This window comes from Thermobia domestica, chromosome 2 (genome assembly GCF_964235325.1).
Source record: "Thermobia domestica chromosome 2, izTheDome1.hap1.1, whole genome shotgun sequence".
In the NCBI taxonomy this organism is placed as follows: Eukaryota; Metazoa; Arthropoda; class Insecta; order Zygentoma; family Lepismatidae; genus Thermobia; species Thermobia domestica.
The window spans coordinates 187,621,864-187,645,075 of record NC_137455.1 but is presented as its reverse complement, the minus strand read 5'-3'; the positions used below and the strand labels follow the sequence as shown (position 1 = coordinate 187,645,075).

The window sequence follows — 23,212 nt, the reverse complement described above, 5'->3', positions numbered from 1 at the left end:
AAGTTTTCTCAAGGAAACTCGTAGGAAGCAAATTTCCACAATCATCCAACAACAAACATAAACCAATATCATCACAAGTATCTTCATCTCTATACAGTGCTCCTGGTATTTACATACACTTTGTGCGTCACAGAAAATAAAAGAATCCAAACGAATTTACAAGAAAGACACGGAAAGAAAAAAATGTTAACATGTCAAAGGAGTTTATTGAATTACAGGAGTTAAGTCGTAGTGTAATAGCTAGTTTTCAGTAGTTATTCGAATATAGTTATTTATTGTAGATATTTCCATAAAATGCCACATTTTGTTTTGATTATTCGGCTTATAATTACTTCGACATATTGATCTAATATTTCACCCGAGGAGAATAACTACTGAGATATTTATGTGCTTTTATAATCGATTTTATAAGAAAACAGCTTTAAGATAAAATTGCTGTAGGAAATTACGACATAAGAATAGTTTTGGTTTCAAGACGAATACCTATGTTCTCACTGTTTATTTAAATTAAATGCCTAATATTAGGCCTTTCAAGTATAGTAGTTGTCATAACAAATTTTGCATACTAGTTTGGGCCAAGCGACGCACACATAAATTTCAGATTGTATCTTAGCTGTAGATGCTTTATTCGATTGGCAGGTTTAAAATTACACACACGAGCACTGATCGTATGCGTATTGGCAACTAGACATGAGCGCTCGCAGCTAATTTTCCTCTACAAAATAGTGAACGGAATTGTCGACAGTTCAGAGTGCCTAAAGCTATTGCATTTTAATATAAAATCTAAAAAATTAAGAAATCGATTACCTTTTATCTGCAACAGGTCTCAAACTATGGCACATTTAAACTCACCTATTACGAGAATTTGTCGATTATACAACAAGCTGATACAGGAGAATGTCGACTTAGATTTTGCTATGCCTTATTCAGTCTACGTAAAAACTCTTAAATATAATTTTTGATTAAGAGAGATTTTCAATTCGAACCTGACATTGAAAACCTGACATTCGGACCTGACCTGACATTATGCTATTTTGAAATTAAAAGAGTATTTCTATTAAATGAAAACATTTCTGCTTCTTGACAGAAATCTTATTTCAACATTTATATTTTGGATATTTATATTTTTGTTATGTTCTGTTTGTATTTCATTCATTTTTTGTCACGAAGGGCTGATTTCATAGTCTTTACTAGGTTCTATTTGTATATTTGCATTTCTTATTGAAGGAATTAATACAAATGTATCTCTTACTTGTGTTTTCTCATGTTCGTGATGTTAATTGCATGTTTATTTTATTTTTTCTTTTCGTTGTGTGTTTCAATATTTATAAAGCTTGTAATTATGTAAGCCTATTGTAAATGGGAATATTCTTTTCTTGTAATAGGTGTCCAATAAATAAATAAATAAATAAATATCTTGCAAGCATCAAGTTCATGTAAGAAGTAAATGCACAGCTTAATTTAAAATCGAAACTATATGAGATCCTACCGGTCTTAATTGTTGATATTATGAGCATAATTAACCAAGGTGTATATATATATATATATATATATATATATATATATATATATATATATATATATATATATATATATATATATATATATATATATATATATATATATATTTACAAGTATACACTTGTGTATACTTGTAAATATATTGAAAAAAATCAAGAAAAATACGTTATATTTGGATAATATTTATTGACGATTAGCGTATGCTCATAGTAGAGTCTTATGTATCAAACAGTTTGAATATATCTAAAACGCAAGTGGTTACACACGCCACGCAACAATTTAAACGTATTTACTATGAAATAACATCCAGTGCAACTAAGGTTTTACAAAATCACTACTAGATGCAATCCACAGTTTCGAATCTGAAGTACTAAACCAAAAGTTGAATGCCTGGGATTTTCCTTCAAAAGCGAATGCACGTGGAACAATCATGTGACAAAACAAAACAAGTAAGCAAACTTTTAAGTCTATGTTGATGATATACGTTAAAAAATGACTATATCAAAGATTCTACACTTCCACACTATCTCCGTTCTTTTCTCTTTATGCTCAAAAGTTAGTTCTATGACCAAAGCTTACGACCTGTAACTCACAGAAAGAAATAAAAGTAATGTCCAAAATGCTGACTCTTCATGGCACGGTCTCTTTCTTATATATCCTCTCTCTCTTTCCATCTCTTCCATCTTTTTGTATGTGTGCGCCGTGAAACGAACACATACAAACGAACATCACAACCGAGTTGGTCCCGAGAACTCCCACGGCATGCACCACAGAAAAGAAAGACTCTACAACCAGTTACCCCTTGTGCTTTTTATGCGCGGTCTTGCTATAAAGATGTAACAGATTGTGGCGATGTACTCCCATTCAGTTCATATGAGTAATATAAGGGAGGAAACTACATATAGGAGAGGCAAACGTGTTGCAAACCTTGCAATTCATGCTGAAACGTAACACACAGACACACACACATTATATATATATATATGACATACTTGTGTGGATATTGAGTATATCTGTGTGTATTACAAAAAGCACAAAATTCTACCAGAAAGAAGAAAAGGTTTTGAATAATGCACAATATATGCATTGGCAGATTCTTGTTTTAAAGTGTCATAATTATGAGAAACGGAAAATCAATGTGTAATTAGTAAAGTACATCACAACTGCTTAAGTTACTATTTAGGATCACAAAAACGTAACGTAATTATGCCCCCAAATGTATAATATTCTAAAGCGAATAATGTAATATTTTTTGTAAGAATAATATCCCCTGAGAAGACTATTCATTTTACTATTCTGAACTATTGCATTAGTCTACAAAGACATGTCCGAAGGGAATTTGAAGGTACTGACAGACTGCTTACATTCGTATTTTTCCCCTTCTCTCCAATATTGCTATCCATTATAGTTTCCATTCATAACGTTTACTTGCTATTTGTAATCTGAACTTCCTAATATAATTTCATTCGGTTATGTTACCTGTTGTAGCGTGAAACATAGATGCGTTAATTTATAAACAGAAGATACTTTAAAGCATCAGTTTGCAAAGCTGTAGGGCACCATGCCAGGAACAGTTCACCGCGATGAACATCTGTGTAGAGAATATAGTTTGTTTAACTGTTAGCTACAGCGCAGACTCACGTGTGTGTATTAATTTGTTCACAGTTCTTTACATGTTATCAAAGAAATGACAGAGAATATAACTATTTACTTCTAAGTTATTTGTAAAAGAAAATTTAGGAATGATAATGTATTCATGTTATACAATTTACCTATTCTTGTTTTATATTTTATTTCTTAAATCGTTACGCATTCTAGCGACGAACTATACAATTACTTTGAAAGTGCTATATTTGTAAACGGGAAAATTGACTATACCACAAAAATCAGGATAAAGAAATGCACAGAAAATGTTAATTTTTCAATTACGATAACACTCAAAGGTGCCAATTATTATAGACTATTTTATATACATTTTAATTGAACGCATCAAAATTGAAACTCTAAGACAACTTTTGTTTCAAAAATATGGAAATTAAAGAAGGAAATACTTTACACTAGTAGATATTGTATAAATTAATTTATCACTTGATTCAGACTTAACAAAATAGACTTCGAAGAAAGGGAACTTATACTTTATTTTGAGTTCATTTTATAATAGTAACACTTCCCATAATATCTGGAAGGTTAAGACAAATATAACAAATCATTTATGAAATTGTCAAGTGTTAAAAGAAATTCAAGAAATAGAAATTGATTAGAATAAAATTGAAAATCGACATTTGGAGTTTAAAACCTGGGGAATATATTGTAAGATAGAAACAATGAGATTAGTGTCCGTTAAATAGAATATATGTATAGTAATTATATTTATGTGTAAATACCATACCCACCCTATTATCCCAGAGTACATTCTATCAGATCAGGCATGATACATTACGTCAAAATCTCAACCAGTTTCTCTTACTTGTAATATTGTTATTCTCTTTCTTACTATACATAATACTTCCTTATTCATTTTACATTCGAGCCTGATTGTTTTCTTCATTCGTATCCTCACCCACATCCTACAATCATTTTTCATTTTTCCCCTAGTATCAATGTATCTCCCCATGACACACATACTTTACACGAAACAATTTATAAGTCTCTTTCAATACCTCTTAATTCATAAACTCACAAAATATTCAAATAGTCTTCCTAAAGGTTCCATTTTTGATTCGTATGATTCCTTTAACTTTATGTTGTGTAATTTCATTTTATATTATATATATATATATATATATATATATATATATATATATATATATATATATATATATATATATATATATTATAAAGACAAACTTGTAATTTAAGTAAGTGCAGTACGTGAAGTATGTTGTTTTCACAGGTAGAGATGAAATGTACATAAGGAGAAAATTATTACACATAGCTTACAACGTACGTTCACATCAAGACTCCAGTCATAAGTTCTTTTCCCTTATAGAGAAGGATATGATGTTTATGGATGGAATTCCCCTCATACAGTGTTATTCATTCACTGCACAACATACATTTTCTGTGTAAATAAGGAAGACTAGTCCAAATTCAACATAGTGATTAGAAATGTGTATTGCTTGCCAGTTTGTTTTTTATCCCTGAAGAAACGTTTCTAGTATCAAAATATCTTGTTTAAAAATTTTCAGGTATAAAAACGGTGCACTCGTAAAATAATTTTGATTTTTTATTTTAAACTATTCTAACACTAATTTAAAAGTTCTTGATTTTCTAATTATTCCTTTCAAGTTTAAATTAAGAATAGTTTTTACATTTTTGTTCATATATTTTTACACTATTTTAATTTTTTCCGAACATCATCTTTTAACATTTCTCATGTTTGAAATTTTCTCCACTCATTAGTAAGTTAAAAAATGATTATACTGTTAGCACTTTAAATTTGGAATTGCTAAAATTAAAAAAAAAAACTTTAGTTGAAAATTTTACTTAAAATGTTTAGCTTCCAGAAAATTTTTAACTCGGTCAAAATTTATATGCCAAAGAATCGTTTCTGAAAACTCTAAACTGTTTAGAACAAATAGATTTGGCAACATTGTACACAAGAATTGCATCATGGTGATGCAATCATACGTGCCACAGCAAGCTTTGTAAGGTCAGCAGAATTTCGTCAGAACCGTTTATGATATATATATATATATATATATATATATATATATATATATATATATATATATATATATATATATATAATTATTATTATTATTATTATTATTCTCGTATGTAAGTATCGTTCGAAACAGTATCCGTAATAACATTATGATAGCTTTCTGTCTACAATTTCTAAACACCCGTGATGTGGTGAGATAATTTACCACGATTTCTACTTTACAACAGAAAATATCTCACAAAATTGTATCTAGCTGAATTATTTCTACAAAATTTAAACCCAGATTACTTCTGAATGTGGAAGATGATAGGAGTGTTATTTTGTCTCCAAGATTGCTACCCATCAACGCTAAAAAAACAACAGGAACTATTATTTTTTGTAACAAAAATACGAGTGAAGTATACTTACTTTACAAAGGATTATATTGAAAATGTTGTCAATTCAGATTTAATACAAAAATGCCTGAAATACCATTACATGTTAAAATTAAAATAATGCTTACTGGATCCATTTGTGAATATTGGCTACAATAATGGACCTTACAGCGTCAGCATGATTTACAATACTTGGTGAGAAAATGATGCTTCTACGAAAGAAAAGGTCAACGTATATGCCTCATAATAGTGTGTACCTGTTACAAACTGAATGAAACAGACTTACAAGTATGTTGCATTGTGTGAAATACTCTGCTGAAGTCTGTAGCAAAGCAAGTATATTCAGAAAAATACTAATTTGAAAAGTTTGTAACACAATACGTATAACATCTGTGTAGGCTGTGTGAAGCTTGTCGACACCGATCATGGATAAACATTTGTATTAACAGAGAGTTTATTTGTAACAACATTGACATGGATTTTCCACCAATAGATATTTCTATAGACTTCAGAGGCCTTCAAAGAGAATTAAAAGTTTACTGCAAAGACAAACTTGTGCAAGGTGTGTATAAGTAAACTGCATAAACAATGTCCAAATCCGGGAAGCGGTGGCTCAGTGGTAGAGCGTTCACCTCTGGTGCATGGGATCCCTGGTTCGATTTCAGCTCGTCCCAAGTGAACTTTGTGGTGGTCAAATACCGTGTGTAGGGGTTTTCTCGGCATTCTCCTGCTTCCTCCCACTTTCTTCATTCCACCATTTCAATCATTTCTGATCACCGTCTCCTTTAGGCTAACTGGCATAAGCGTGCGACGTAAAACTTAAAGATCTCTCAATAGGCAAATCCTTTACTAAATATGAATGTTTGCGGTTAAGAATAACCATGATTAACCAGTGTGATCATAAAAATAAAATAAATTACAATTGCAGTAAATGTGCTATATATTTCAAGTACAACTCAAAAGTTTCAAAAGCAATTATAAACAGATGTGATGCAATTCTGCCAAGGTTGTATGAACTTACACTGTCATGTATAATCACATCATGAATACACGAATCTTGTGTACAATGTTCTCAGATTCCTTTGTATTAAAAAGTTCCGATTCTTTTCTTCGGCATGCAAAATGTTTTCATTGAGCTAAAATTTTTCAGGTAATAAAAAAACTTTAAACAAAATTTCCAAACTGAAGTTTATCAAGATTTTTGACCAAGTGCAAAAACATTCAAATTAAAACATATAATCAACAAAAATTAAAAAAATTCAATGAATGCAAATACGCCCAAACTTCAAAAATTTAGAACAAAGATTTTGAAATAAATTTATAACGAGTTATCAAAAATTTTAAAAATTTCCAATAAGCTCAAAATTTTTAAATTAAAATTTGAAACATATTTAAAATTTAAAATCTTTCTAATGAGTGCAAAGTATTTTAAAATAAAAAATAATCATTTTGCAAAAACTTAGTAAGTGCAATATTTTTAAATCTGAAAATTTTAAACAAAGATTTCCAATAATTATGTAAATATGATATACCAAAATTTTAGAATGCTCAACTAATCCAATTACACGAGGAGTAGCTTCCAATAATTACCTTAAAATGAGCTGTAATTTATGTTCAAAATATGAAATTGTTGTTGATACATGTCGAAGGTATTAATTATTATCTGTCGGTTTAAGTCCTATATATATTTCCACCCAATTACATAGATTATGAGCCGTAAGTACAATCATAAGATTCAAATAATTTTCAACATAAATTTAAATCCGATTAAGAGAATTTTAATTAAAAGCTTCCAAATCGTTTGAAAACTTCAAAATTAACATTTCAAGGTGATCAATCAATCACATTGCACCAAGAATAGTTTTATCCGAATGACTTCAAAAGTGTGAAATTGTTTGTTCATACATATTAATTGGTTCAAAGTCTCAAAATTTCAACTAATGGCAGGCTGTGAGATAAAGCTACAATCTCCAAACACTTTCAAACTAAAATTTTGATACAGTGAACGAACAAGTGTAAGCAAAAGTTTTGAAATCTTAAAAAAAAAAGATTTGAAAGAGATCAGCCAGGCAGAACTGCATTAAGAATAACATTCTACAAAAGACATTCGAAGAAAATGAAAATGAAATGAAATTAACATTTACGTCCCATGGTTATGCCGTGTAGGCTGAAAGAGACAATGATGAGAAAGGAACGATGGTGCAATGAAAAAACAAGAAGGAAACGGGAGAGGTCCTAGAAAACACACATACACGGAAATTGTCCAACACAAAGTTCATTTGGCGCAAGTTGGGATCGAACCTAGGACCCCAAGGACCTAGGACCCATCAGAAGTGAACGCTCTACCACTGAGCTAACGCGGTCTCTAAAACACCTTTGAATACTAACCGTAACTACAATAATTTTTACGCAACGTTTCGAATACTTAAACAAAGATTTAAATTGATCGTGATCAGCAATCACATTGAACCGAGAATAACTGTGCACCAATGACTTCAGATTGCGAGTAGTAACTACAATATTAGGCTTTAACAATTTGAAACTAAACTTTAAAAACGTCAATGGTGAAAAAAATCAAATTAAAAATTTACTTAAAAATTTTGAATAACTTGGAAATTTTCTAAACAATGGTTTGAAAGTAACAACTCAATTAGATTACATCAAAAATAACTTTCCACCGTTGACCTTGGATTAGAGTTGTAGAAGTGTTAAAATTCGAAGTGTGAAATCGTTATTGCTTCATATTAATTGGTTTAAATAATTATCTATCAAGTTTGCAATCCTAAATTCTTACACCAATGACCTTAGTTTATGAGTTGTCCATAAGTATCAAATTGTTAAGAGGATATATTAGGTCAAAATCCTCACATCTAAATTTTTACATTTTTTTGAAAGGACTAATTTTATACCATTCAAATTTGCAAAAACTATATACCTAAGTTCCAGAGAAGAATTTTGAAATTGTATTTTTGACAATTTAAAAATTTGAGGATGGGCTAAATGTACTTTTCCCGAAATTTACAAAGGATGTCCCTAGGTATTCATGTTCAAGGAAAGAAAATGGTACCTTGTATTCATTCATATGATTATGCGTTACAAGTATCTTAGTAGAAAAACATTCAAAATTCGTCCCACATCCTCATTCAATATTGTCGGTAAAATTTAAAATACCGAAAAATATAAAACATAACTTTCGAGAAAATATTTATGACAAGTTTGTATCAATAAAACGTGATAAGAAGGACCAACCAAATTCATGGAAGTATATATTTAAAACCTAGAGAGCATTCGCCAATATATATTTTTAACAATTCTCAAATTTAAGAGATGGCAATGTATTCCTCGAAACTTTTAAAAGGGAAGCCTGAATTTACTCATGCCCAGTGAAAGCGAATTAACCTTTGTACTCATCTACATCAGAATATAACACTACAAAGCCTCATTAAAATGATATAAAAGGTTAAATACCTAAAATTTTACATATTCATAAACATATATATTCGGGTCCTATAGAAATTTATCAAATTTTGATAATTAGCAAATTTGAGTGGTGAGCCTATGTACTCTTTCCAAAATTTTAGATGAGTTTTTTCATGTACACATGTCACAAAAGAAAAGAAAATCTTTTAGATGAACGTCTCACGGTTGTGCCGGCTTAATTAAAGAAGACGGTGTTGATGAGAAATAAATAAAATGGGAGGAAACGGGACAATCTCGAAAAAACTATGAACAGGGTTTCTGTCCACCACAAAGCTCATTTTGCACGAGCTGGGATCGAATCAATAACCACTCGCACCGGAATTGAAAACTCTACAACTGGTTTACTTTGCCCCCAGTCATAGGAATGGACACCTATACACAAATATACGAGGATCATTCAATAAGTAAAGAGACAAAGTCTATATTTTTAACACTAATCAATTTGTTGTTGTTGTTGTTGTTGTTGCAGGGGTGTTAGCTGGCAACCTTGGGATATGCTCTGATGATGCTGTTTCGTAATTTGATGTCAACATAACTTCAAAAATATCAATTCATCATGGCAAGTCCTCTAGAAGATTGCACCTTAGAAGAACAGCGCTCAGTCATTAGGTTTTTAGTCGCAGAAGGTGTAAAACCAAGTGAAATTTTTCCCCGAATGTTGAGACAGTACGGTAACAGTTGTATGAACCGTGCAAATGTGTACAAGTGGGTTGATCGGTTTAAAAGTGGCCGAACAAGTGTAGGTGATGAACCTCAATGTGGACGTCCAGTGGAAGTTTCTGGTTCTTCGTTGGAATCGAGGAGTTACGGACTTATTAGTGATAACAGAAGAATTATTGTTGAAATGATAGCTGAGGAAGTTCAAGTAAGTGTTGGAACTGTTCACAATGTCATTAGGAACATTTTAAAGTACAGAAAAACGTGTGCCAGATGGGTTCCCAGACAGCTTACTGACGCTAATAAATAATCAAGGCTTTCCATTTGTCAAGCCTTAACGCAACGAAGTTTGATTGAAGGGGACGCTTTTTTTGAAAGAATAGTGACTTGCGACGAGGCCTGGATCCATCACTACGACCCTGAGACCAAAAGGCAGAGTATGGAGTGGAAACACACTAGCTCTCCAGTTCGCAAAAAATTCAAGGTTCAACCTTCCGCTTGTAAAGTGCTGCTGACCATCTTTTGGGACTCACAGGGTCCAATCTATTGCGATGTCCTTGAAGATCAGCGAACTATCAATAGCCTATACTATTCTCAGATGCTAGAACACAAAGTTAAACCAGCTATGAGGAACAAACGCCGTGGACTCTTGTCAAAAGGAGTCATTCTTCAGCACGATAACGCCCGCCCTCATACAGCCCAGCTGACCCGCGATAAGCTTCAAGAATTGGGTTGGGAGGTCTTGCCTACAGCCCAGACCTCGCCCCATCTGATTTTTACCTGTTTGGACCACTCAAAGACGCCCTACGTGGAAAAAGATTTGCTAACAATGAGGAAGTTAAGGCAGCGGTGCATAGGTGGCTTCGGGGTAAATCGAAAGATTTCTTCGCCAAGGGAATTAGGAAGCTGCAAGAAAGGTGGGACAAATGCATAACTGTAAAGGGTTATTATATTGAAAAATAGCCTTAGTTTTGAAAGATTGAAATAAATCTTTATTGAGCTATAGCAATTTGTCTCTTTGCTTATTGAATGCCCCTCGTATAACCAGGTAACGTGACAAATTCTCATCAAAAGAATTAAATTAGCTCGAAAACATCCCAAGTTATTTTTTTTAACTTCTTTTACCTATAATATGAAACAAGGAGGACAACTGAATTTAAAGATGTATATATATATTCGGTTCCTAGAGAATATTTACCAAATTCTGTTTTCTGACAATTCCTGACTTTAAGGAATAATCTTATATACCCATTCCAAGTTTTGAGACATGAGCATCAATGCATTCACATCTATGAAAGAAATGAAGTGAAGTCTATCAGTTTAGCATCTCACAATTATGCCCTTTTGGCTAAGTGAGACGATAATTAATGCAAATGAATGATGACGGAAGAATTGGTGGAATGAGAATGTGAGAAAAACAAAACGCACACGATGTTGTCCAACGAAACCTTAAATAGCCGGGGATCGAATCACAGACCTTACTCAGAGACCGTAAGCTCTCTATCACTGAGCCACCGTACTCCTTCGTATGAAAGAAAATGGACCTCTTGAACTCTAATGTACATAACGTGTTATAGCCTCATCAAAGAAGATTAATTTGGCCAATATTCGACTTAATGGCAATAATAGTATTTGTCATTTTTTTTTACCTACAGTATGACCACACCAACATTTACAGAGGTATGTATTCCAGTAACTGGAAAGATTTACCAAATATTGTTATTCTTCAATTCCGTAATGTTAAGGGTGGGCCAATGTACCCATCCAAAATTTTGAAAGTTGTGTATAAAGATACCCATGTCTTATAAAAGGGGATAGACTTTTTCACTACTTTCAAACGTGGACAAAAGCAGGCAGGGACATGGTGTCCTTTATGGCTGTTCCACGGCGATGTGGAAGGACTGAGGACACCACCACTTTACTCAGTCCCTAGAAAACAACATGGAAATAGAAATAAGAAAATGTAATATTAGGGAATACGACACTACTGTTTTACAGAGGGTCATCCCTGCAGTGGAGGGAAACAAAGCAGGGCCTCGTCGGCCGTCACCAAACGAAACCCCTCCAGGATAGAAACCTGGAATGTGCGATCGCTGTTATAGTGTGGAAAATTGGAAAACCTGAAGGAAGAAATGGAACGCATGAAGATATATATCTTGGGAATCAGCGAAATTAGGTAGCCTGATGGAGGAGACATGTGGAGCGGGGACTTCAGAATGATTAACTCAAGAGCTGTAAATGGAATAGTGGGAGTCTTTTTTGATTGGAATAAAAAGATGTGACAGAAAGTTATAGGCAGCTGGAGGTACAATGAAAGGATAGTAATATAGAAGATAGCAACCGAACCGAGGAATATGACAATAATCCAAGTATATATATGCCTACATCAAGCTACACAGATGAGTAAGTAGAAAAAACCTATGAGCAATCGAAGAATTGATGAAAGATCACGATCAGGCCAATTTAATCATCATGGGTTACTTGAACGCAATAATTGGCAATAGCAAATAGACTATATATTGGTCCGACAAGCATTTAGAAATCAAGTGAACAGTAAGAGTTACCCAGATGTAGACGTTGACTCAGACCATAATTTAGTTTTGATGAAGAGTAACCTCCGACTAAAGGGGAAAATACTAGTAGCACCAAACAAAAGGTGGAACACAATCAAGTTAAAGAGATGAAAACATGAAAGGGGAATTGCGACAGACAATGAGACTTCTAAGGTGGCTCTAGCAGCTGATGACATTAACTCGAAATGGGAAGCCATGAAAGTAGGGATTAGAAAAGGTGCCGATGAGCACATAGGAATAGAAACGAGAACCTAATATAAACGCTGGATAACAGCAGAAATATTGAAAATGATGGAGAAAAGAAGACACTTCAATATAACAAACAAAGAAGAAGAATACAGAAGGTGCAGAAATCACATCAAAAGAGAAGAAAAGACGACCAGAGAAAACTAGATAACAACTTGTGCAAGGAAATTGAGGAAAATATAGTCAAAGCAAATAGAGAAGCGGCATATAGGCTAGAAAGGTTAGAAAACACTTCGCTGGGAAAAGAGACGCACAGACATTATCATAAACAAGAACGGGACAACGCTGATAGAAGAAGATCAGATAACAAGGAGACGGAAGGAATACATTGAATAACTCTATAAAGGAGACAGAGTGATCGAAGAAGAGCTAAAGAAGGAACAAGACGTCGATGAAAATGATTTGGGACCACCAATTTAACAGTGCGAATTTGACAATGTTCTGGAGAAAATGAAACATGCCAGGAATAGACCAAATACCGACGAAAGTGATTAAGAACCTCGGAATAGCAACAAAGAATAAACTATTCAAACTTATTATTGAAATGTACGTATATCTTGGGGGCAATACCAAGAGATTTCGAGAAAAGCATATTGGTACCTATCCCGAAGAGAAAAGACTCACGCAAATGCGAAGCACACAGAACGTTAAGTTTGTTTTCCCATGGATGAAAAATACTGTGTAAAATTATCGCACAACAAATAGAAGGGAAAATCGAAAAACGGCCATCGGAGGACCAGTTTGGATTGAGGAGAAAAAGAGGAACAAGGAAGTAATACTGAGTCTACTGTTGATCATGGAACAGCACATCAGAGTAAACAAACCAATTGTGATAGCATTTGTAAATATAGAAAAAAAGTTTTTGATAACGTATATTGGAATATCATGTTCAGAGCGTTGAAAAATCTGAAAGTTGATTACAGAAACAGAAGAATATATACCAAATGTATAGAAATCAGGCAGCAGTTAGAGGAAGAGATCAGAAGGAAGCAAGAATAAGTAAAGAAGTGAAACAAGAATGTGGACTTTTACCTATCCTGCTCAACGTCTATATAGAAGAGGCTACGAAAGAATTCTTTGATAAAAACAAGAAAGTCGTAAAAGAAACACAATTCAGCACAATAAGGTTTGCTGATAACATAGGATTGAACACGGAAAATGAAAAGGACTTGTAGGAAGCATTTTCAAACTTGAACGACCAACTGGAAAAAGCATGCAAAAAGAAAGATAAATAAGCAGAAAACCAAACTGAGAAAGCGCACAAGAGCAGGACACGAAGAGGCAAACATATGGCTAGATGGAGAGAAAATCGAAGACGATGAAACGTCCCCCTATTTAGGAAGTCTGATATCCTCGGACGGAAGAAGTGAAAAAGACGTAAGTTCCAGAATACTACAGTCTAAACAAATATTCAATAGGAAAAGAGGAATACTAATATCAAGAAGTGTTTTGTTGAACATTCGTAAACGATTTATTAAGACCCTGGTATGAAGCGTAGCCCTTTACGGATCAGAGACGTGGATATTGATAAAAGCTGAAATATCCAAGCTGGAAGCATTTGAAATGTGATGTTTGCGCAGAATGCTTCGCATATTATGGACCAAAGGGAAAAGAAATGAAGACGTACTAAGGGAAAATAATTAAGGACGATAAATCATGAAGAAAATAGGAAAAAGAAGAAACAGCATACTTAGCCAATTATTCGGCACTCCGATTGGCAATTATTCGGCACTATCACCGTTCTGATAGAGGGAAAGGCAGAAGGAAAACCAGGGAAAGAAAGACCAAGGATAGAATATCTAGATGCACTTACCAAAGTATAAAACAGCTCTCCCAAGAAAGAGAAAAGTTTTAAAATTTCCATGTTTTCCACCCACTTATATTTGAGGTGAATAAGAAGATATAACTCAAAAAGGTAGTAAAGTTTGTAAGATAGAAGGAAAATCTAAAAAATTATACATATCTCGCAATATTTTAAATATTAAAGGAAACGATATGGACCAACCAAATTTACATAGGTACATATCCCGATCCATAATTATCATTCCAATTTTTAATTTGTTAATTTCCGAAATTAAGGTGATAGTCCTATGTACTCCTCCCAAAATGTAGGTGGTGTGTCAGCGTACTCATAGCCAAGATTTAGATGAGGTGTTCCTATGCATACCTAGGTCATTGACCCTGGACCAGGTACCCTGTCTCCTGATGCAGTGTTCATGCATATGTCTCTAATATATATATATATATATATATATATATATATATATATATACACAGAGTGAGGCAGCTAAAATACCACCTGAAATAGCGGAGAAACTGGAAACATTAGCGATGTTAGGTTTACGAGAAGCAATAATAGCAGTACGGGCTCGTAAAATGGAGGTATGGGGTTGTTCGAAAAAGAGCGACAAATGGGGCATCTGGAGAAAAGTTATATTTTGTTAAATGGAACGATATACATTAGCATGCATAATATAAAAGAGCACATTCAGAGAAACACAACTCCGTTGGTTCCTTGTATGTACTGCACATAGGAACAAAGATATGGCCATGTGAATAGATGTAAACAAAATAACAAGTGGCCCATTTGACCGTCAGTATCACGGCATGTATGTATGTGCTGTCAGAACAAATCGGACAAGATGAAGAAAGGGCGGTATAACAGGGACGAAAAAATAGAGGAGACATCGTCAGCACCAGTGACAGTGTTACAGCATAATGACAATGGCCATTACAGTAAGTAGCAGAACTATTATGTAATAAGCGAAAACCTGTCAAAGTGTATGTTCAAAATGTTCGCCGTCAGCTGCTATAGAGGTATCGGGGCGCCCACGCAAAGATCGTTGCACAGAATGTAGCATCGCACAGGGAATAACCCTACAGGAGGCAGTAACGCGGTGTTGCATATCCTCTGGCGTTGTTGGCACATTCCGGTAGACAATATCCTTCAACGTTCCCCACAGGAAAAAAGTTTGACGGTGTCAAATCTTGGGAACGAGCCGAATATCTCTCTGCGTATCTCTCTGGTAGGCTTCTAAGGCATTCTTTCGGCATTCCCCATAAATCAGGATCATGTCCGCTTTTTCTATGTTCGTAAACACCATACTCTTCGTTCTTACCACTACCACTGCCTGCTATGAACTAACACGATCTCGTGGCTCTGCAATCAAAACTTGCTCTGCGTCAAGACAGTTCTGTCAGGCATCTGAGACATCTTACATCCTGTGGTACTGACGGTCAAGTGGGCCACTTGTTATTTTGTTTACACCTATTCACATGGCCATATCTTCGTTCCTATGTGCAGTACACACATGGGACCAACGGTGTTGTGTTTCTCTGCCTGTGCTCTTCTATAATTATGCATGTTAATGTATATTGTTCCATTTAACAAAATATAACTTTGCTACAGATGCCCCATTTGTCGCTCTTTTCCGAACCACCCCATACCTCCATTTCACTCCTTATATCGCTAATGTTTATAGTTTCTTCGCTATTTCAGGTGATACTTTTAGATGACACGCTGTATATATATATATATATATATATATATATATATATATATATATGTGTGTGTGTGTGTGTGTGTTTGTGTTTTAATCATCTTTTGTGACTATTTATTCCCTTTATACTTGTACATAAGTGAGAACTATATAAGGTAATATAGCATGTGTGATTAGGATTCAAAATTAAAACTGAATTGTAAATAAGACGTGTATATCTAAATAGCATAGTAACTATTCGTTTAGTTTACGCTTACACAATGTATCTATACCATGCTCAAAACCAAAAACAGTTTATTAATTACTACATAAAATACTGACAATTTATTTCGTATATCTTGCTTACAAATAAACTACCTTAGTTTCAATGTATCATTTCAATTATATAGTCATCTTATAATTCCAATTAGAAAGCATACAAAATGCTCTTTTAAAATATATTTACTGAAAATTACAACAAGATTTCTTCTTTTATGTTTTATACCTAAGTATGGACATCTAGAAAACACTTCACTTCAGATTCCTAATAATATTATTTTAATTCCCTAATAGTTTGCCTTTTAAAATCTACAATTGTACTGTATGATACAAGTATTTATTCCATTTATTTTGAGTGAACTTTGTGGTGGACAAACACCGTGTGCGTGGGTTCCCTTGGGATTCTCCCGTTTCCTCCCACTTTCTTCATTCTACCATTTCATTCATTTCTCATAATCACCGTCTCCTTTAGCCTAACCGGCATAATCGTGGGACGTAAAATTCAAAGATTACATTTTCCATTTATTTTGGTTGGGGATACATTTTCTCCCGGAACTAAAGGGAAAAAAAAGAAACTTAAACCCAAAATACCTACTAAAATTAAGGCAACGGTTTAATTTCGATTAGAAGTTTTTTTTAAAAAAAAAAAACAGTAATGTTATCATTGTATAAAGAAAACAAATGTTATAATAGAAGTCAACTGAGCTGAGAAATCGTTACCATGGCTGCTTTAAAGAAGCAGAAGCAAGTAAATACATTACATATATAAGTAACAGAGGGAGGGAGAGAGAGAGAGAGAGAGAGAGAGAGAGAGAGAGAGAGAGAGAGAGAGAGAGAGAGAGAGAGAGTTCGGAAAGCAAGAGGGAGAAAGAGCAGAAATAAAGAGCGCGTGACGGGACGAATATTGTTGGATTGTGCATTCACTTGTAAGAAGCAGAGAATCTATCGTAAATGATGTAACAAAACTTCGTCAATGTTTAAGTACCAATGCAGAGTTTTCTCGTACCACCACCACTGCCTCTATTGATTGTATAATATAATCAAGGAATACGTTAGCTGATAGACAGCTCGAGGACTAGATTGTCTCCTTCCACGTTTCAGTCTTCAATACTCCAAATGTGAGGAACTACTTTGCGTATAAAAACATGGAATTTAGTTGTATGTTGTTGATTTGTTGCGTTCAGTGCGAAAAGACTGTGAATTCGGTAAATAACTGAATCACATTTCCATCATTTGATTATTTGTCACGATTACTTCTTCGAACATTCTCTTCCTTCAGTTTCTTATTTCTTGAGACACGATTCTCCTTTTCAGATATCTATTTACCTTCTTTTCTCTTTCCTTTACTTGTCCTGCTGTGACAAGAGAAGAATATATAATTGAGTTTGTCAATCTGCCTTCCAGAGTATCGAATCATTTTTAAACATCAGAACAAAAAAAAAAAAAAAAGTATTTCGTAGTATTTAAATAACGAAAGTAACAACTCTGAAGAATCAATTGATCAAGTTAAAAAAAACCCTGGAAAATCGTACTTATGATTACTTCACTAATTATGATCTTAGTACCAAAGCGTATACAGAATTTGAATAATAGGGGGAGGGGAGTTCCAAAGCCGAAGTTCATAAGAGCTCGGAATTTTTCTATGCATACTATAATATGATATTTTTTAATTTTTACGTAATATTTATTTCAGAGAAAGTTAATTACCAAGAACTCACTATTACGTACGGTATTGTTTACTGTTGTACCATTGGGGAGACTCTTGTATAATAAAAATGAAATATTTAACTTTTACGTTCCGCGGTTATGCCGGCTAGGCTAAAAGAGACAGTGATGATGAGAATGAATGAAATAGTGGAATGAAGAAAGTGGGGCGAAACTGGCAAACTCCAAGAAAACCCACGCGCACGGCGTTTGTCGACCACAAAGTTCAGTTGGCGCAAGCTGGGATCGAACCAAGGACCCCATGTACCAGAGGTTAACGCTCTAACACTAAGCTACCACGCTTCCGAACTTGTATGAAGTATATGTAAACAAGGATAAGAGTTTGTGATGTAAATTATCACTAATTTCAGTAGAAACTTTTACTCGAAATCTCAAGACGATATATTCCACTTTGTTTTTTCTGTATCATATGAATATCCTAGAACAACAGTTCCCAAAGTTAACGTTTCAACGGCGACTATCATGCCTCATGGCGATCCTGTGCATGATGGTTCCTTGAGAGAATGAAAACCCACTTTGCATGAAATATTTTGCCAAATATTTATTTTCTTTCCCTTCTTTATTTATTTTATTTTACTGTAACAACGATCGAACTTTAACACTTTGTTCATACGTCAAACTCCAAACCATCATTGCTCTATCTTTAAACGTTATCCAATAGTTAGTCTCTTGGTGATATTTGAATTTAGCTCATGCATTTTTGGTGGCTATTCATTCAAATTGTTTATTTAAGCGTTAAGATAATTAATGCAATGCTGGGAAATTCATAATTGCTCTAGATTTATTATGACAAAACAGGTGAGTGATGTTTCATGTTGGAAAATTACAATGGACTTCCAAATAACTAGAATCCAATATTAAAGCTGAATAGTAGTCGAGACATAAATGTGAATATGGGAAACAAACATTCTTGGGATGCTGAATTCAGCAAACAAATGGCTATCTATTATTGTTTTGCTCTGCTTTCAACTGATAGGTGAACGGACGGACATAACTTTCTATAACACTTCCAATGCTATAATACGATGTAGCAAAGTTTGGAAGTCTAAAGAAGGAAATATAAAATAGTTGAACATCTTTTTCCCTTGGGAAATGGACACTGAGATTCTACTGAAAATATTCAGTCTCCAATCATCTAAAGTGAATTTTAGAAGATAAACACGGTATTAGTGGGGTCAAATGATTTATATAAAATCCATATGCGTATTCGCAAATTCTCATTCTAAAGGTTAGTGCATATTATAAGGATTTTCTCATATTTCCCCACATATTTATTTTATTTACTTAAGAACATGATTCTAGATATAGCTGAACGACAGTTTACACTGGAGTATTTACCAAATCTAGAAGTTGATAACGTTTCAAATTATCAGTTTATACTAATTTATAATATAACGTATGTGTTTGTGTCTCTCATCGAACTTTTCCGTTGAAAGACCACCAAATCTTTCTATATAAATAGATCTTCAATAGATCTATTTGCATGCAAACATGATTATTATTATTATTATTATTTTTGACTTGAGCAAGGTGTGGGGTCAATATTTATGCAGTGTGTATATATGCAATGAATGATAGTGAATGTGAGGTAGCCAATCCACAATTGTCTACTTTGTTACAGGTTGTAGTGTTCAGTTGGTGTGAGGAACGGACAACTCTTCTAGTCTTGAATGAGAAACTGATTTTCAACAATGAACATATCGTATCTCTAGTTGTTTGTGATGCTAACCTCAATGGTTTCTCAAACTTTGGGATAAAATATAAAACAATTGATAATTTAACAGGGGAAGTGAACGAACGAGGTAGATATATTCCATTTTAGAGAAAAAATTAACTGTGCATTTTGATTTCTACCAGAAACTCTCCACTTGAATAAATCCAATACAGTTTATCCCATAGTGTCAAAAACTCTTAAAAGTAAATTTTAAAAAATTGGAGATAGAAATGTTAATTTTACAAAACAATCTTCTCAAATATTCTCAATATCCTGAAGTGGTAATTTTATATATATCCGGCTCCTTTCAGAAAGTTAATTTTCCTACCATTTGAAATATTATTTTCTAACATAAGAAAATGACATGATATATCAAGTTATTAATGAAATTTAAGCATACATCTTAACAATTGCTCGATACCCAAGGTTCATTCCACTACTGTTTATTCTACCTTATAAAAAAAAAAACAACTTTTTCAAGTTGTGCCCTAGACGGAATTGAAAAATGGTTAAGGAAAAGTTGGATAAGGTGCTTACATGGAACATCCGTAAAGTGTTGCACGCCGATTTCAACGAAATTTTGCAGGCTGATACTAGCCACAAAATAAAGTGACCATATTGTTTTTTGCGGAAAAGCGGTTTGAAGGGGCCTCAGCTCCTCCCGAAGTATTTTCAAAAAAGCTCGAAATCTCCAAAAGAATATGAGCAATTTACAGAAAAAGGCGTATATACATACTAGATAGAAAATTAAGAAATACGTGTTTTTGTTTTCTGTGAGAGAATGGTTGCAGGGTGAACAACTGCTCGCACTTAAATATCTCCAAAAACAATGGCAAAGGCCAAAATCGACAAAAGGATGCAAGCAATGCTGAGGAAATTATGCATCCAGATACTACACTTAAAAATAAGAAATATGTATTTTTTTTCGCTTCTGCGAAAAACTCTTTGAAAGGACATAAGCCCCTTCCGAAATATTTTCAAAAAGGCTTGAAATCTCCAAAAGAACACGAACCATTTTACAGGAAAAGGCGTATACACATACTAGATAGAAAATTAAGGAATACGGGTTTTTACTTTTGTGTGAGAAAACGGTTGCAGGGGGAGCAATGGCCCCTATTCAAGTATCTCCAAAAATAATGACAAAGGCCAAAATCGAAAAAGGGCACAAGTGATTCCAAGGAAACTATGAATGCAGATACTAGACTTAAAAGTAAGAAATATGTATTTTGCATTTGTGCGGAAAAAGGTTTGAAAGGGTCTAAGCCCTTCCCGGAATATTTTCAAAAAAGCTCGAAATCTCCAAAGGACAGGAATAATTTGCAGGAAAAGGCGTATGTACATTCTAGATATACAATATACGTATTTGCTATTTTCTGCGGAAAAAACTGTTGCAAGGAGAGCCATATCTTCACCAAATTCATCCAAATAGTTTAGAAAGGTCACAATCCACAAATGATCACAAACAATTCGGATGAAAGTACAAATGCATATGTTAGACGTGCAATGAAGAAATACATATTGCAAGTACTATCCACCCTTTTATAATAGGGATGGCCACAAAGTTCCAGTTCCGGCGGAACCGGTTCCGCGTGGAACCGGTTCTCGGAGATCCGGTTTTCAGAACCGGTTCTGGACCTGAATGCGAAAACCCGGTTCCAGAACTGGATCTTAGGAACCGGTTCCAGACATGGATCCGAAAGCCCCCAAAGACCCTTAAAGAAGGCAGAAAGTTCACCTTCAAAATAATGCAAAGAGGACCATGCGCTTGTGCCTTCCCCGCCTAGACCCGCTTGTGTCCCCAGAAAAAAAATTTGATCCACCAGTGGGTGTTTAGCCAAATGAGCTGGCCAGTTTGCCTGTTTAGCCAGAGTTTGCCAGTTACCCAGTTTATTTAGCCAAATGAGACAAGCTGCCGCTGCCTGGGCGCCTGCCTGTCGCTTCCACCATTTCATCTAGCATACTGTTCACAACCTGTCAGCAGCTCGGGTTTAGCGTAGGGATGGTCACAAAGTTTTGGTTCCAGCGGAACTGGTTCTTGTAGATCCGGTTTTCAGAACCGGTTCTGGATCCGGTTCTAGACCTGGATCCGAAGAACCGATTCCAGACCTGGATTTGAAGAACCGGTTCTAGATCTGGATCCGAAGAACCGGTTCTAGTCCTGGATCCGAAGAACCGGTTCCAGACCTGGATCCAAAAAACCGGTTACGGAACCGGATCTTCTAGACACGAAAACCGGTTCCACGAGGAACCGGTTCTGACCATCCCTACTTTATAACACAGACCAACAGTTTTTTTAAGCACAATATCTTACGCAGCAAACGTGTCACATTAATGATATTTCCCCCCCCAAAAAAAAAATGCTGTAAACAAAGTGATTTCTTACACCAACCACAACGAATCACAGCAACCTGTCCACAAATGTCACATGTCGGGATGTGATTCGAAGAAAAGGAGAACTCTGCTGGGGTCTGAAATTGTACCGGTTTTTCTGTTGTATAGCCAATGTGATACCACGCATATTTGATGACATCTTTGTATCTTGGAAAGGCGAATTGATTATGTATCAGAGATTGCAATTTGATTATGTTATCCCGTAGATGTAAATTAATATCAGACTGATGTGAGATGATAGTGTCCGAAAAGAGGCGTACAAATGTCTTCCACAAGCGAAAAAAGTACACATGTAGTGGTTGCAGCTTCCTTGTTAAGCCTTGAGGCATTGTAAGTAAAATAGCACATTACTTTTCTCTTCCGGTTCAATGGAGCGTAGGGTATTTTCACAATGTCCACTCCAAGCGTCCAATAGAAGAACTGTTTGATGCTGTGTTGTAGGAAAATACACGTGCTCTAGCCAACGACGATAAAGTTCTTTTGTGAGTTTTCCTGATTTTGAGGCGGCAAGATATACGTTACAGGGGGCGAAACACAGTGTTGTGCACGCGTGGGCCGAACTCACTTGTTGGCTCCTTCAGAACAATGAGTAATGGTGCTAGCAAAGCACCATCGGCAGAGATGGTCGATTGTATTGTATAACTCTGTGTTGTCGCACTCACGGATTGGACAACTGTTTCCACTTTCTTCATTCCCTGAGCAGCCAATGTTCGACCGCCATGCATTTCTAGTTGTAAACCACTTTGATCGGAGTTGTACATATTACCTGGGCCGAATTGGATAATATGGTCAATAAAGCCATTTACGGTTCTCAATAGGTTCTCTCTGGCTTCAGACTATGTGTCGTAGATATGAATTTCGACACCTAGTACACGATGTTGTGTGTTGTTTTAAACTCCCATAGCCAGGTATTTGATGCCTTCCTTTCTAAATTTTGCTCGTACGGATCGAAGGGATAGCAGTCTTTTAATACCACTTCTCCAGTAGTTCACAGCCTTTTGTTTGTATACAAAGGTGATGTCTGCTTGACCATGTACGGTTGTGCCGCTATCGCACTCTTCTACGCCGTCATCCACAGGAGAACATTGGGCGGTATCCTCTTCCCT

General features: G+C 34.7%; 1 protein-coding gene across 1 annotated transcript in view; it reads right to left on the bottom strand.

Moving 5' to 3' along the window:
- The window catches only part of LOC145679281 (zwei Ig domain protein zig-8-like), a 957,501-nt gene extending 934,634 nt beyond the window's left edge, over positions 1–22,867 (bottom strand). The window contains exon 1 of the mRNA XM_081749868.1: positions 22,672–22,867. Within this exon, the coding sequence (XP_081605994.1) occupies positions 22,672–22,867 (196 nt within the window). The remainder of the gene's footprint in view (positions 1–22,671) is intronic.
- Between the last annotated feature and the right edge of the window lie 345 nt (positions 22,868–23,212).